We start from the raw sequence: 15,326 nt of genomic DNA on the forward strand, positions 1-15,326 counted from the left end.
CTAATAGGTGTGCGCCATATGAAAATTTTACGGTTTAGCTATAACCAATATTGGGCTTCATCGTGGGCCATACCAAGATAAAGGATCCACAAACAATCCAATTACCCGTGACGGCCCAAAACTCCCTCCCTTATTTGGTCGTTGAAGCAAAGACAATGGGAAGAATTGCTAAATTGCTACAAGTATTTCTGGAATCAACATTTAATTTAACTGCTTGGTTTCAGTTCAGATTCATGGATTTGTAGTATTATTATGCCATAAACATGGGAATCTTGAAAGACAAGAAAAATGCTTCTCGTTTGTCTACTTCCCCTTGTGCTCAACTCAGAGAGGCTTACCATAATTGTTTCAACAGGTCAAAATTCAGACTTTATGATATAATCTTTACCCCTTTTTCCTAATTTTTATTGTGAGTCCAAAGAAAGAAAAAAGTTAGAAAGAGTTCCTTTAGATTCTTGAGTATGTGGATATAAGGATTTCACCTAAAACTTGGTTTTTTTTGTGTAGGTGGTATTCTGACAAATTCTTGAAGGGTGAGTGGGATAAAGAGGAGTGTGTTTTAGAATGGCAGAAATATAGAGATTGTTTATCTGTATGCTCTTTCTTTGAATTCTAAGCTCAATTCAGTTTCTTTGTTTCTTATGTATATGTTTTTTTTTTCTTTTTGAACTTTTGCTTTTATTAATTTTTTTCAGCAGCATCTGGATGATAAGCATTTAAGTAGATTCTTGGAAGCTGATGGAATTGTGGGTGGTGCTCATCAAAATGATTCTAAGAGCTCCACTGGTGCTCCCAAGTAACAAGTGTAGCTTGAATAGACAATTCATAAGGTGAATTTTTTGTGGAGCTTAATTAAACTGTTTTGTAATTGTATTTGATGCTAGACGAGGTGACACATAACTAATCGAGGAGAAGGTACTTGCATTTCACGTGATTGGAAGGCCTTCCTGTTATAGAGTTATTACATGTAAAAGTTCGAGTAGTACTAGGCAAGCAGCTGCATAGCACTGAAAGATTGTCTAGCAATTGCATTGCTCTACTGGATATTTCAACACTTGATTGAATTTTAAGCTAAGGATTATCAAAGACCTATGATCTTGGTTAATCACTCGTGTTTTGTGATGTGTAAAGTGTTCTCATTTGAAGTTGTTTTGACTATTATACCAGTTGGATATGATTCCACCAGAATCGTGTCTGATCTGAGAGGAAAAACGATAATCTTAAATGAAGATAGCTTGGATATTGAACATGAGATCTAGTATTTCTTGGTGATATTTAAAGGAGGGCAAATAGCTTGCATTTTTTGCAGTTTCTTTGTTAAGCTTTGTGTCTTACTGGAAAAGGAAAAGGGAGACTTGAAAATGATGTTTATTGTCTGTTGTTCATCCCACATTTGGCTGTCTACTTTCTTAGAAATGGAATGACATATCATGACTTGCTTTAGATTGTATGATCCTGTTGTGGTTAGTCTAAGATCCATATTATTTGGTTGGAACAGTTCCTGATTCCTTATGCTCTTTTTCCCTTAATTTGGTAATTTTCCTTTTACTCCACACCCTAATCCTTCTTTCCCAGGGGTAACAGTTGTGTGCCGCTTTATCTCCATTGTTGATTAACCATTAGGTGGAGGGCCTCCCTTCCTTCCTGATTCCAGTTCATATTACACTTGATGTGGGTAATGTTCCTTAGTCAAAAACCTTTCTCTGCACAGTTGCCTATAGTTGTGGGACACAGCATTTGATAATGGACAGAATCGGATACTTGGAGCCGAGAGGTAGGGATAAAATTTAGCTGGTATTCTATGATTACAATAGGTCTGTCCATAGTGTATGGGTCTTGAGTCAATGAGATACTGGTTTCAATCTGACGTTACCCCTTTAGCAATAGTCCTCTCAGTAATCCTTGTTCTAATATTTACTCAGCTTATCTGTACAATCATTTTAATTCTTGAGTTTAGTAAATTTTTTAGGTAAGCAGATTCTTGAGCTTAGTACTTGTTCAACGTAGTGCTGAATGATGTAGATGCAGTTTTTGTTAATGAGTTTGCACTGAAAATATTGTAGATTAGGCAACTAATTTAAGTTGCTGAAACTGAGGTAGATTTACCTTGCTGAATCTGCTTCAGGAATGCTAGAATTTGTAGGAATATGAATTTGAAAAGCAATGCTTTGCTCTCTTGGCTCACGTGCCCATTTGTCTTAGATTGGGAATGTCAGCTAGAGTCTTTTTTCTTTCTGCATTTCTTTTCCTTTCAGATGCCACTAAAACTTTTCTAAAAACGATTAATGGCTTTAGATATCATGCCCAATATTGTGGCAACCCTGGCTAATTACGAAAATGTAATCTGTGAACTGTAAACTTCATTAATGAGATTCTAATTTTGATAGCAAAGACAACGCCAGTGAGAATGTACCTGTCCTATCTTCTTCTTCTTTTTTATAATTTTTTATAATTTTTTTTTAATCTAGTATTATTGATATGGTGGGACAAACCCTGTGTACGAGAAGAGTACCAAAATGTAGAGAACCTACATGAAAATATGGTTCTTTACCTGATCATCTATACCCACAGGGACTTCGTGGGTGCTCCAAAACTCGAGCGATAATAGGAATCAAGTCCTAAGCTGTACAAAGTCATGTTCCTCCCCTTCAAAGGTCTCTTGTTCCTCTCCCTGTATCCACTTTCCGCTGCAAACAGTCTTCTCTCCTCTTCTATGTTTTTTCTTCTGGGCTCTCGGATAGTTTCTTACTGAATCTGTTCTAATCTTGATCCAGTTAGTTTTGCTATCATAAAGAACTGAGGATAGTTTATTTGTACGAAAGGATTAAAATGAAGTTTGTTTTTCTTCAATCTTTTGAAATGGGATCTTTTTGGCTCTTTTTCTTGATTTTCCGTGGTGGTGGTCGGGGGCTAATTGAGTTCTACTATTGTTGAGTGACCTGAGTCTGTCGTTTAGGTTTCAAAAGTTCTGTTTTTTCTTTGGTGTAATTGGATTTAGTATTGAGAATATGTTTCAATTGCAATTCCCTAGGATGAGTTTAGTTTTTTCTTTGAGGATTTTCTCTTCCTCATTTTTATTTTTATCTTATTTTCTTTTGTACATTTGGTTCTGATGTGTTAAAACTCATACACCAAAAGGAAGGATCAAATTACAATTCAACAACTTTTATCCAAAAGCTATTCAAAAACTAGTCATTCATAAGTGTTGTTATGATTAACTTCTTCATCTTTGCATTTGCTGAAGCCCATTTTTAGACTGATATGTTTTATATTGCTCATGTCGTCAATGTTGTTGTGCTTAGTGCATATTCAAGAGGAAATACGAAACTATTCATTCTTCTCCAATTTGTAGTAGTCAAACAGTTCAGCAATTGCAATGAAAGATGTTCTCCAGTAGGTAGTCCACTTAAGTTGGTCCCATTATTGGTTTTATGGAAGTTATGTTCTGATCCATTTTCTGAAGCCACTCTTCGCTGAAAAGGAATATATTTCATTAATGGAAATCTAAGTAACGAGGATATTATGGTAAGTTGAAATCCATTAATAATCAACAATAACATCAACAAGTGGTCTGGAGAGGGTAGTGTATACGTAAACCTTACCCCTACCTTGTGCAAAAGGCTGTTTGCTATAGACCCTCGGCTCCAATAATCATGTTTTTTATGAAAATATTCAAACTTGCAAACCATATCATTCTATTGTTAATATATTGATCAAGCTTTATATAATTCTCCTTGTCTAAAGTCTAAGAAAAAGTTGGAAGACGTAGGAAGCTCGAAACGACCCATTGTCAAATGCTCGAGAGACGGACATCACTCTAGCATTCCATTGCTAATTTCATTACAACCATCTATAGAAACCAATTGGAGAGAAGTCAGACGACATTGTCCCCTGGGAACAGGAATTTAACCTCAATACTAAAAAATGCAGGTCTAATTTATCCCACCATACCGAATCCTCTAATAAAGCAATTACTTTAGGCCCCAAAAATTATTATTTGTGGATTTTATGACACACACATATACACACACACACACACACATATATATATATATATATATATATATATATATATATATATATATATATATATATATATATATTCTTTTTTAAATAAAGAGAGAAGACTGCCTACTTTGTAATTAGTGGTGACTAAAAACAAATTCTAAGAAAAAAGAGGCATGGGAATTTAAAAAAAAAAATTGTCTTAACCTTAAATGTTTCTTAAAACGTAAGAATCAATTTGATAATAACGGTTAAAATTATTTTCAGAATTAAATTTTTTGAGAGAAATTGTACATGTTGAATAAAATTGCAATTATGAACATCCATTAAAAACTTGAATATTTATTGTATCATTTGGCCGTTTTATTTAGTACAAAACTATTTTCTTGTATGATGGCATTAGAAATGCAATAAAAATTTAATTCAATTTCTCAAGTTACAGTTAATTTTTAATTCTCCGACTTAGGCGGTAGGACTATTATTTATCATAAGAAGTAGTACCATCTTGCTAAAAAGTAACAATTAATTTTTAACACTAACTATTTTCTTGTGATAATATTAGTAGTACAATAAATTCTCTTTCCAACTCTCCAAGTTGTTAAAACGGTGGAAAATTCTTTAAATTTAATAAAAGGTCATTCTGCCTTTAACGATCACTTTAGGTAAGTTGTACATACCATTTCACAAGTCTTTTTAACTAATACAATACTTTCATTATTTTGTAGAATGACTTAAGAATGCATAAAATCTTATTTCTAAGTTTTCAAGTTTTTTAACTTCAAATTTTCAAATTACAATTAACTTTTGGTTCTCCGGGAGATGCCCTTTTTAACCACTAGAAAACTTTCACCTCTGTCAAAAAGTTTAAATTGGGAGTATTAAAAACTAGTTATTTTCTTTTATTCATTTTTTGGCTTTTTCAACAACAACAACAACAACAACAATAACAACCCAGTATAATCCCACTAGTGGGGTCTGGGGAGGGTAGTGTGTACGCAGACCTTACTCCTACCCTGGGGTAGAGAGGCTGTTTCCAAATGACCCTCGGCATCCTTACCTCCAAGAATTCCCCACCTTGCTCTTGGGGTGACTCGAACTCACAACTTCTTGGTTGGAAGTGAAGGGTGCTTACCATCAGAGAACTCATTTTTTGGCTTTTTCAATTAATAATAAATTCTTCATTATTTTCGCGATATTAAGAATGTAATAAATTTCCTTTTCAAGTTGTCAATGTTTTATCTCAATATTTTAAGTTTTTAATAGTAGAAATATTTTAGAACTTTAAATCTAACTACTTAAACTTTTACATTAGTAAGTAATTTTTTTTACAACAAGATCCAAGTTAATAATGTATTATACGTACATGACTTGTCATGACCCAAAATCCACTAAACGTCGTGATGACGCCTAACGCTGCCGTCAGGCAAACCAACGGTGATTGATCTCCTTTTATTACTTTCGAAATCATAATCTCCATTAATTAAATAGTATAAAATAGAAATTATAGGGTAAGATGATAATAATTACGTGAGCCACAATAACGAACAACCAGTAGGAATCCTCAAAACCCGGTGTCACAAGTGCATGCGCATTAACTAGGAAATATAATAAAATACAACATCTGTCTGGAATACAAGCTAGACAAAATAATATAAATAACTCTGATGGGGACCCTGTATGCTGCGGATCGTAACATGGAATGCAGTTCTCCGCAAAGTCCCGCAAATGTCGTGCCTCAACGCCTAGAAGACCACCAGAAACATATATATACTTGCTGAATAAGTGCAACATGAGTACGTAAATCAACGCGTACCCAGTAAGTGTCACGACCCAAACTCCCTTTGTATAACGTCGTGACGACACCCAATCTCTACGACTAGGTAAGCCTAACAAATTGCGAAAAATAACAAAACGAAAGTAAAACTTGACAACTAACAGCAGTGGATAACTGAATAATTAGTAACAATGCCACTCGACATGTACAATAACCAATACTCTATAAATACACAGTCTTCCCATAACCCGAAACATCGTAAGTCACAAGCTACAAAAGGAAAATAACATCTTTATACACCAGAGTCTAATAAAAAGGAATACATGAAGTGTTTGACATAGGGGAGAATAGATGGGGACTCCTAGGTGTGCAGGCGTGAGCAGATGTACCTTGAAATCTCCAGAACAGCAGCAAATGCACAACTAATAGCGAGGCTGGTATGATGAACCTGGATCTGCAAATGAAAACATGTGCAGAAGAGTAGCATGAATACACCACAACGGTACCCAGTAAGTGCCAAGCCTAACCTCGGTCGAGTAGTGACGAGGTGAGGTCAGGCCCACTAGTAAATAATAAATAAGGCAGAAGAATATACAGTATAATAAGAGACTAGAATTTAATATAAGAAAATACAAAAAGGCAATAATACAACATACAAGGGTAAGCAGCAGGGGATCTCCCGAGATACTATCTCGTAGTCCCAAAATAAATATACAGGGAGAACTCTCGAGGTATCGCCTCGTAGTCTCAAAAGTGAATGTGCATGGAGAACTCCCGAGAAATCGCCTCGTAGTCTCAAAAGTAAATATGCAGGGAGAACTACTGAGGAACCGCCTCGTAGTCTCAAAAGTAAAACAAACATCTCAAACCGATAAATACAACAGTTAACAGCAAGATTTCTACAGTTATACTGATAAAGAACAAGGAAAAGCAGGAAATCAATTAGGCATGCTTCACAGAGTTCAAATAAGCAGTTAAAGCACGTAGACATGCGATATTAGACTAAATCGGATAACTATACATATTGGAATAGTTCAATTAAGAATGAAAATAAACTAATACTCATTTAAACGGTATAACTCAAATTAAAGTAAAAACAGGTTGCTACTCAGTAAAATAAATCAGGTTTTACAATAAATAGCTCGTGTACGTACTCGTCACCTCACGTACATGACGCTCACATATTACAACAGTACCAAATCCTAAGGGGACTTCCCTCACACAAGGTTAGGCAAGTCACTTACCTCGAACCAAGCTCAATAAACCGGTAACAATGCCTTTTCCATGAATATCCAACTCTGAATGGTCCAAAGCTAGCCAAAATCAATTACATACCATAAATACAACTATAAGAAATTAATCTAGTTAATGAAATCAAAACTAAAACAAAAAATTAGAAAATCGCCTCACAAAGTCGATGATGTGCCGTAGAATTTTGGCACTTTTGATACTAATTACCTAGACTTTAACTTGTCTTTTAAAGCATTTTTAGTTATTTATTATCAAGTTTTGGTATTTTGCAGTGTACCAGACTTGAAGAACCAAGAACAGGGAAAAGAAGACAAAAACCCACATAAGGGCAGAAATGCGGCAGGTCTGCGATCGCAGAAGTGTTGTGCGAGCCGCAAACCAACCGCAGACTGAAGCAGGTGGTCCAACTCTTGAAGAGAGAAATATACGGTCCATTATGCGGTCGTATAATGCTTCTGCGGACCGCATAAGTGCAAATGAGATTCTGCGAGAGCCCTTATTGCGACGCAATCTACGGTCGCATAATCAATATGCGGACCGCATAATGGATCTACGACGGGGAACTGGGCATGCAATTATGCAGCAACCTTGTAATTCTGCGGCCCGCATACACGATCTACGACCCATTCTGCGGTCGCAGATGTGTTTTGCAGGGGCATTTTTGTCTAAATTTGAACCCGACTTTTGGCCCATTATAAATAGATTTACTAGGGTTTTTATGGGATATCTTGTCTGAAAAAGAGGCTACTTTTAGAGCATTGAATACACCATTATTTTGGAAGATTTTGAAGAAAGAATCTTGTATCTTTGTAAGCTTTATGACTTCATTTATTGATTTATTCTTGGATTCTAGTATGAGTAGCTAGTTTTAAATACTAAGGTTGTGGACCCTAAATTGGTGTAATGTTAATGGGTCTTTACCATTGAATATATATATAATGGTTGGTTGATATTTATTCATTTCTTATGCTTCATTTATTGTTAGTGGTTGCAAACATTAACTAATTCCATTTCACTCTATCTTTACTTGGAAAAGTGGGTTAGGGTTTGGTAGAATTGAATATCAAAAACTCAAGGCTTTAAACCTTGTTTAATAGAATCGCCTAGGAATAAGTGGGTTATATTTGGCATAAATTGGTTATTCTTAATTGCAACTCTTTTATATTTGGAAAAATCATAAAGAGAAAATACTACCCAACAATTGAGAAATATTGGGTAGTCACTTAGAAACCATTTGCATATCAAAGGATCTTCCATTAGAAATATATCATATTAACACCGATAGCATTACATTCCATTGATGGGGACACAACCCTGGTTTTCTTAATCAAATTAATTACATTCTCATAACAAAATAGTTTTCTCGATAGCTCATAATTATAACACTCTCTTTTAAGCTAACAGAGTAGGATTACGACTTAAGTCAAGATTCACACTATTCAAGTAACCTTTTCTTACCTATTTCTTGTGGGATTCGACCCCAACCTAGTTGGGTTATTATATTTGATATCGATCGCCTTACACTATTTATTTAAGTGTAATTTGAGCGTATCAAATTTTGGCGCCGTTGCCGGGGAATACAGTTTTGAAATTACTAATTAGTGTGTGCTTTAATTAACGTCTTCTTCTACTCCATCACACTTTACTTGCTTTCCTTGGTGTTACTAGGTAAACATGGCCGAGTTAGAGGAAGAGAACCCTTTTGCGGATATAGATGACTATATTGAGGATACAAATGCCATTGTCCCTCCAATAGTTGATGCTGCCACCTTCAAGGTGGAACACAGTCTAGTCCTAATGCTCAAAGCAGAGGGGTTTTACATAAATTCCACCGACGATGATCAGACACAAACATCTCAGAAATTTCTTGGGTGTGTGTGCGATGCACAAGCAGAATCACGTTTCAGATGATGCCCTAAGGCTGAGGGTATTCAAGTACTCACTAACCGGAGAGGCAAGGAAATAGATCCAAAATCTACCACCTAATTCCATTCATACTTGGCCCGAACTCGTTCGAGCTTTCCTAGCTAAATGGTTCCCGCAAAGCAAGAAGTCATAGCACCGGGATAAAATTTTCTTCTTCAAGCAACTACCGGGAGAACATATACATGAGGCATGGGATCAATTCAAGTTATATTTAGTGAGATCGCCGAATCATGGTTTTCTGGACAATATCTTGTTGGAGAAGTTTTACATGGGCTTGGATCCTTTGAATCAATCCATAGCCAAAAATGCAGTTGAAGGATCCTTTATGGATAAAACATTTGCAAGGGTCACATAAATTCTTGACAAGATGGCAAAACATAACCAAGCTTGGCACTCGGAAGACACTACAGATGGAATTGCATATGGTACTCCTTCCTTAAATAACATGATTAAGGAGAACCAAGAAAGAGATCAAGTAATTGCCGGGCTTGCTACCAACATCAATGTGTTGAACAAGATGTTTACTGAAATCCAAACAAAAAAAGTGAATGTTGTGGAAGATGTGCAACCCTTGTCAAACGAGGATTACGAGGAAACAAATTATGTCAACAACGCTCAAGGCGGTTATCAAATACAATCCTACCAAGGTCCTGGGCAACAAAATCAATGGAGGTCTAACTAGCAAGGGCAAGGCCATCAACAATGGCGAAATGATCAAGGTAGTTAAAATCAAGGTAATTGGAGTAACAACAACAACAACTATTCAAATAGGAGTTCAAACCCCTATGTTCCACCAAAGGGGCAACACTCTAACTCTTCGCATTGGAAGGAAAGTCCTTCAAGTGAGTTCAAATTGGAGAACATGCTTGAAAGAGTATTGCAAAATCAAGAAAGATCAGACACTTCAATGAAGAACATGACTGAGCTTGTGGGTTCTCACACCGTATCCATACAAAAGTTAGAAATGCAAATGAGATATCTATCAAGAGAGAAGAATTCGAAGCAAAAGGGCACACTCCCAAGTGACACAATAGCAAATCCAAAAGGTAATGGGAATGGTCCGACTTCTCATTGTATGTCAATCACAACTGGAAGTGGGAAAATACTTCAAGGAGAGAATGAAAAAGTGGTCGAAGTGGAAGATCCGAAACAAGAGGTTGAGGCACAAATTGAGGTGCCAATTGTTGTTGAAGCTGAAAGACTCCCAAAGGAGGTGAAAATTCAAGAAGTGAACCGTGAAGAGGTTAAGGAAAATGTAAAGGAGGAACCAAAAGCTCTAGCACCAATTCCTATACCTCCCCCTCTTTTCCCTCAAAGACTTTCTAGGAGGGTTGATGATAGCAAACTCGAGAAATTCTATGACATTCTCAAGCAATTATCGGTGAACATTCCATTTGTGGAAGCATTTCAAGAGATGTAGGATTTTGCTAAGTACTTGAAGGACTTAATCACCAAGAAGAAAATCACCAAGAATGAAGTAGTGAATGTGACTCACCGGGTTAGCTCCATCATTGTAACAACCACCGTTCAAAAGAAAGAAGACCCGGGAGCTTTTACCATTCCATGAACTATCGAGTTGTGCAATTTTGCACGAGCTCTTTGTGATAATGAGGCTAGCATCAACTTAATGCCTCTTGCTATTTACAATCAAGAAGGGTTTGGTATGCCAAGGCCTATAAGTATGGGGTTGTAAATGGCCGACCGTTCAATAAAAAGACCGGTGGAAATTATTGATGATGTTCTTGTGAAAGTGGGGAAGTTCCTCCTCCCTGCTGACTTTGTTATCCTTGATTGTGTTGTTGATAAATAAATCCTTATCATCTTGGGGAGACCATTCCTTGCTACCGGAAGAGCACTCATGGATTCGGAACGAAATGAGATCACGTTCCGAGTTAATGACGATGAGGTTACCTTTCAAGCGAGTAAGAGTATAGAATTCCACATGCATACGAAAGTATCTCAGTCATTGATATTGTTGATGAGGTAGAAGATGCAGTTGAGGTGAAGATGGAAAAAGAATGCCCGGGCGAGGCATTGGCGGCTATTTTGGTAAATTTTGATGGTGAAGACATGGAAGGATACATGGAATCAGTAAATGCATTAGAAGGGCTTGGGTCCTATAGTTATGCACCAAAGAAACTTTCTCTTGACTTAGAGAATAGAGTCACTCCTCTCGCTAAGCGTTCAATCATCGAGCCGCCATTACTTGAGTTCAAGCCACTTCCACCGCACTTAAGGTATAAATTTCTTGGCTCCAATGAAACTCTACCTGTGATCGTTTCTTCTTTGTTGAATGATGTGCAGGTTGAACATTTGTTGAATACCCTGAGAGAGCACAGACAGGCCATTAGGTGGACAATAGCGGACATACGAGAGATTCCCGCTAGTATTTGTGAGCATAAAATACAATTGGAGCAAGAGATCAAACCTAGCGTGGAGCATCAGAGAAGGTTAAACCCTTCCATGCAGGAGGTGGTGAAGAAAGAAATCATAAAATGGTTAGATGCCGGGGTAGTCTACCCCACTGCCGATAGCCCTTGGGTGAGTCCAGTGTAATGTGTGCCAAAGAAAAGAGGCATAACCGTGATTCAAAATGACAAAAATGAGCTCATCCCAACAAGGACGGTGACCGGGTGGAGAGTTTTCATGTACTACCAGAAGCTCAACAGTGCTACTTGCAAGGACCATTTCCCTATGCCTTTTATTGATCAAATGCTTGATAGGAGAAGGTCATTCTATTACTTCTTGGATGGTTATTCCGTCTATAACCAAATCAACATCGCCTTAGAAGATCAAGAAAAGACAACATTCACATGCCCGTATGGAACCTTTGCCTTTAGCCGTATGCCATTTGGGCTATGCAATGCCCCGATTACCTTTCAACGGTGCATGATGTCAATCTTCTCAGACATGGTGGAGGATTTCTTAGAGGTGTTTATAGATGACTTCTCTGTAGTTGGTGACTCCTTTGAGAATTGCCTCGACAACCTTAGACAAGTGCTCAAAAGATGTGAGGAAACCAACCTTGTGCTAAATTGGGAAAAGTGCCACTTCATGGTGGACGAGGGCATTATTTTGGGCCACAAAATTTCCAGGCAAGGCATAGAGCTAGATCAGGCAAAGATCGAAATCATTTCCAAGCTTCCTCCTCCCACTTCAGTAAAAGGTGTTCGAAGTTTTTTGGGGCATGCCGGTTTTATAGACGTTTTATCCTTCTCAAAAATTACAAATCCCATGTGCAAGCTCCTTGAAAGAGATGCAAAGTTTGAATTCGATGAGAAGTGTCTCAAAGCTTTTGAGGAATTGAAAGCAAAGCTCACCACGACACCTATTATTGTCATACCTGATTGGTCCCTTCCATTTGAACTCATGTGTGACGCCAGTGGTGTAGCTATTGGGGCGATATTTTGTCAACGACATAACAAGATCCTTCATCTTGTCTACTATGCTAGAAAGACACTCAATGACGCACAAATGTATTACACTGTGACTGAGCAAGAACTGCTTGCCATTGTCTATGGTTTTGAAAAATTCTGGGCCTATTTGTTGGGGTCCAAAGTGATAGTTTACACCGATCATGCTACTCTTCGCTATCTTATGGAGAAGAAGGATGCTAAAACAAGATTTATTAGGTGAGTCCTTTTATTGCAAGAGTTTGACTTTGAAGTCAAGGATCGGAAAGGGATAAAGAATAAAGTTGCAGATCACCTATCTAGGCTTGAAGAGGCAGGGAGACCAAAAGAAGATCTTGAAATTAACGATGCCTTTCCAGATGAACACATATTGGCATTGTCTAGCACCTTCGCCCCTTGGTATGCCAACATCGCTAACTTCTTAGTTAGTGACCTTATTCCCGAGGGATTGGAAACTTATCAAAAGAAAAAGTTCTTGCACGAGTGTAGGCAATACTATTGGGAGGAACCCTTTCTGTTCCGTATTTGTGCCAACAACATCATTCGGCGTTGTGTTACGGAAGATGAGGTAATGCAGATTCTCAAGGCATGTCATGACTCCCTAGTTGGGGGCCATCATGTTAGAAACCGTACTACGGCAAAAGTGCTTGAATGTGGCTACTATTGGCCATCGATATAGCAAGACACAAATCAAATGGTCAAGGCATGTGATCAATGTCAAAGACAAGGGTCAATTTCTAGCAGACATGAGATGCCTATGAACTTTGTAATGGAGGTTGAGATCTTTGATGTGTGGGGGATAGACTTCATGGGTCCCTTCATGAGCTCTTATGTCATGACATATATCTTGGTAGCTGTGGACTATGTCTCCAAATGGGACGAGGCAATCGCCTTGCCCAATAATGAGGCAAAGAGTGTGCCGCTTTCTTGAAGAAAAACATATTTATGCGGTTTGGTACCCCCAAGGCCATACTTAGTGATGGTGGTTCTCACTTTTGCAACAAGGCCTTCACCGGGGTGCTCGAAAAGTATGGAGTCAAGCACAAGGTGGCCACCCCTTATCATCCTCAGTCGAGCGGCCAGGTTGAAGTTTCCAATAGGGAGATCAAAAACATCCTAGTAAAAACTTTTAATGCAAACAAGACTGACTGGTCAAGGAAGCTAGATGATGCATTGTGGGCATATCGCACAACATTTAAGACTCCCATTGGCACCTCGCCATACCGGTTGGTTTTTGGTAAGGCGTGTCACTTGCCAGTGGAGCTTGAACACAAAGCCATGTGGGCATTGAAAAAGTTGAATCTTGATTGGGCCAAAGCTGCTAACCTAAGAATGACACAACTCAATGAGATGGAAGAATTCCGTCTCCATGCCTATGAGAGTGCAGCCATGTATAAGGAGAGAATGGAGTTTGTTCATGACAAGAAGATTTTGAAACGGGAATTCAAATCCGATGACTTGGTCATACTTTTCAACTCAAGACTCAAGTTATTTTTGGGCAAACTCAAATCTAAATGGTCTGGCCCGTTCAAAGTTGTGAATGTATCCCCCTATGACGCTATTGAAATGAAGTCGGAGGACGGGACTCAAACTTTCAAAGTAAATGGACAACGGGTCAAGCATTACCTTCGGAGTGTCATAAGACCATTATGCCTCTGATTAATATCATGAAATAGACTCTATCAACTTACGTATTTTCTGAGACCCATGAACAGACGATGGAATAATAAGACTTATGGGAAAACAAAAATATACACATCTCTAGCAATTCTACGAATAGAGTAATTTATGGAAGTTGTGCATTTGCTCGTTTCTCTTGTGTCGTATAGATCATGCCAAAAAGAAAGAAGGGATAGCCTTAACATACCTGGAGTAGGAAAAAATCCGTATGATATTCTTGAGAAGGATTGCACTGTACTCCCTTAGAGTTGCAAATTCCCGTTGTTATTACGCTGTAAAATTTCGTGTGAATTTCTTTACAAATCTAAGACTGTCGTCACTATAGTAGTATGAGGTCTCATATGAACTTCAAAAATTCCCTTACCTATATTCCTTGTTTTTCCTTTCTGTATAATCCTTGCCAAAAAATGAATTTGATATCTTTTGAAGATAAGCTAGAGATGACTAGGATAATTTCACTTGTTACGTGTAATTGCCTTAAGATTGTTGTCCATGCCTACTAATTAGTTTGTCTAAGGCAAGAGTCATTTAAGTCTTACTCTATTTGCTGCCACGTGGGGGATTGGGGGGGGGGGGGGGAATTGTCCCCACCTACAATTATCCACAAATCCTTAATTACATGGTTAATATTCCATTAAATCAATAATTAACCAATTACCCACATAATTAAGATTTATCTCAAATTACTTAAAATACTACTTATTTTTAATACACCTTATACATCATACTATCATGGTCATATGGTACCTTGTATGGTACTAGTCCATAAACACCGGGTATTATGGCTCGGATCATATTATATCCCAAATTAACCACCTTCGACGAAACTCATTTTCTTTAATTCGTTTACCCTTTATCCTTCACGGCACTTACTTATCGCTTGTTATAAATAGCATAAATACATTAACCTCAAGATAATCTCATCCCCGAGTCTACGTCGATTAACTGAAGACGTAACTTTAACGTACGAAAACGCGAGATATAACATACTTCCCCCCTTAGAAACATCCTTCCTTGAATGTTTAACTCCCTGGGATCTATATAACTTTGTCAGAGTCGCCTTTGTAACAATACTACTACCAACTCTTCCTGTAGAAACTCAATAATTCAATGCCACATAGGACCACAATAATTAATAACGACAATGGCCTCACACGACCAATGACAATAACTAACACAAGAATCCATACACGTACCTTAAGGTTGTGATGTCTCAGTCGGACCCTTCTCTGGAGGAGGAAATAAGTAGGGATATCTAGACTTTATGTCTTCCTCGG

The 15,326-nt window shown here is 37.7% G+C and overlaps 2 protein-coding genes across 3 annotated transcripts; both read left to right on the forward strand.

Moving 5' to 3' along the window:
- Positions 1 to 120: 120 nt before the first annotated feature.
- Positions 121 to 1,105, forward strand: LOC104088043 (uncharacterized protein At4g33100). 2 transcript variants are annotated; one of them, XM_009592649.4, is made up of 3 exons: positions 121 to 355; positions 508 to 592; positions 699 to 1,105. In XM_009592649.4, exons 1-3 carry the CDS (start codon positions 264 to 266, stop codon positions 798 to 800), a joined length of 279 nt encoding a protein of 92 aa, XP_009590944.1. In that variant the 5' UTR covers positions 121 to 263; the 3' UTR covers positions 801 to 1,105. The 2 variants fall into 2 exon arrangements, with proteins under 2 accessions (XP_009590944.1, XP_009590943.1); XM_009592648.4 differs by having other exon boundaries at positions 128 to 355; positions 696 to 1,105.
- Positions 1,106 to 13,314: 12,209 nt separating this feature from the next.
- On the forward strand, positions 13,315 to 14,028 carry LOC138897881 (uncharacterized). Its single transcript, XM_070183902.1, has one exon. The coding sequence runs from the start codon at positions 13,315 to 13,317 to the stop codon at positions 14,026 to 14,028; it is 714 nt and encodes a 237-aa protein (XP_070040003.1).
- Positions 14,029 to 15,326: the final 1,298 nt, after the last annotated feature.

Source organism: Nicotiana tomentosiformis, chromosome 8 (assembly GCF_000390325.3).
Source record: "Nicotiana tomentosiformis chromosome 8, ASM39032v3, whole genome shotgun sequence".
Taxonomy (NCBI): Eukaryota; Viridiplantae; Streptophyta; class Magnoliopsida; order Solanales; family Solanaceae; genus Nicotiana; species Nicotiana tomentosiformis.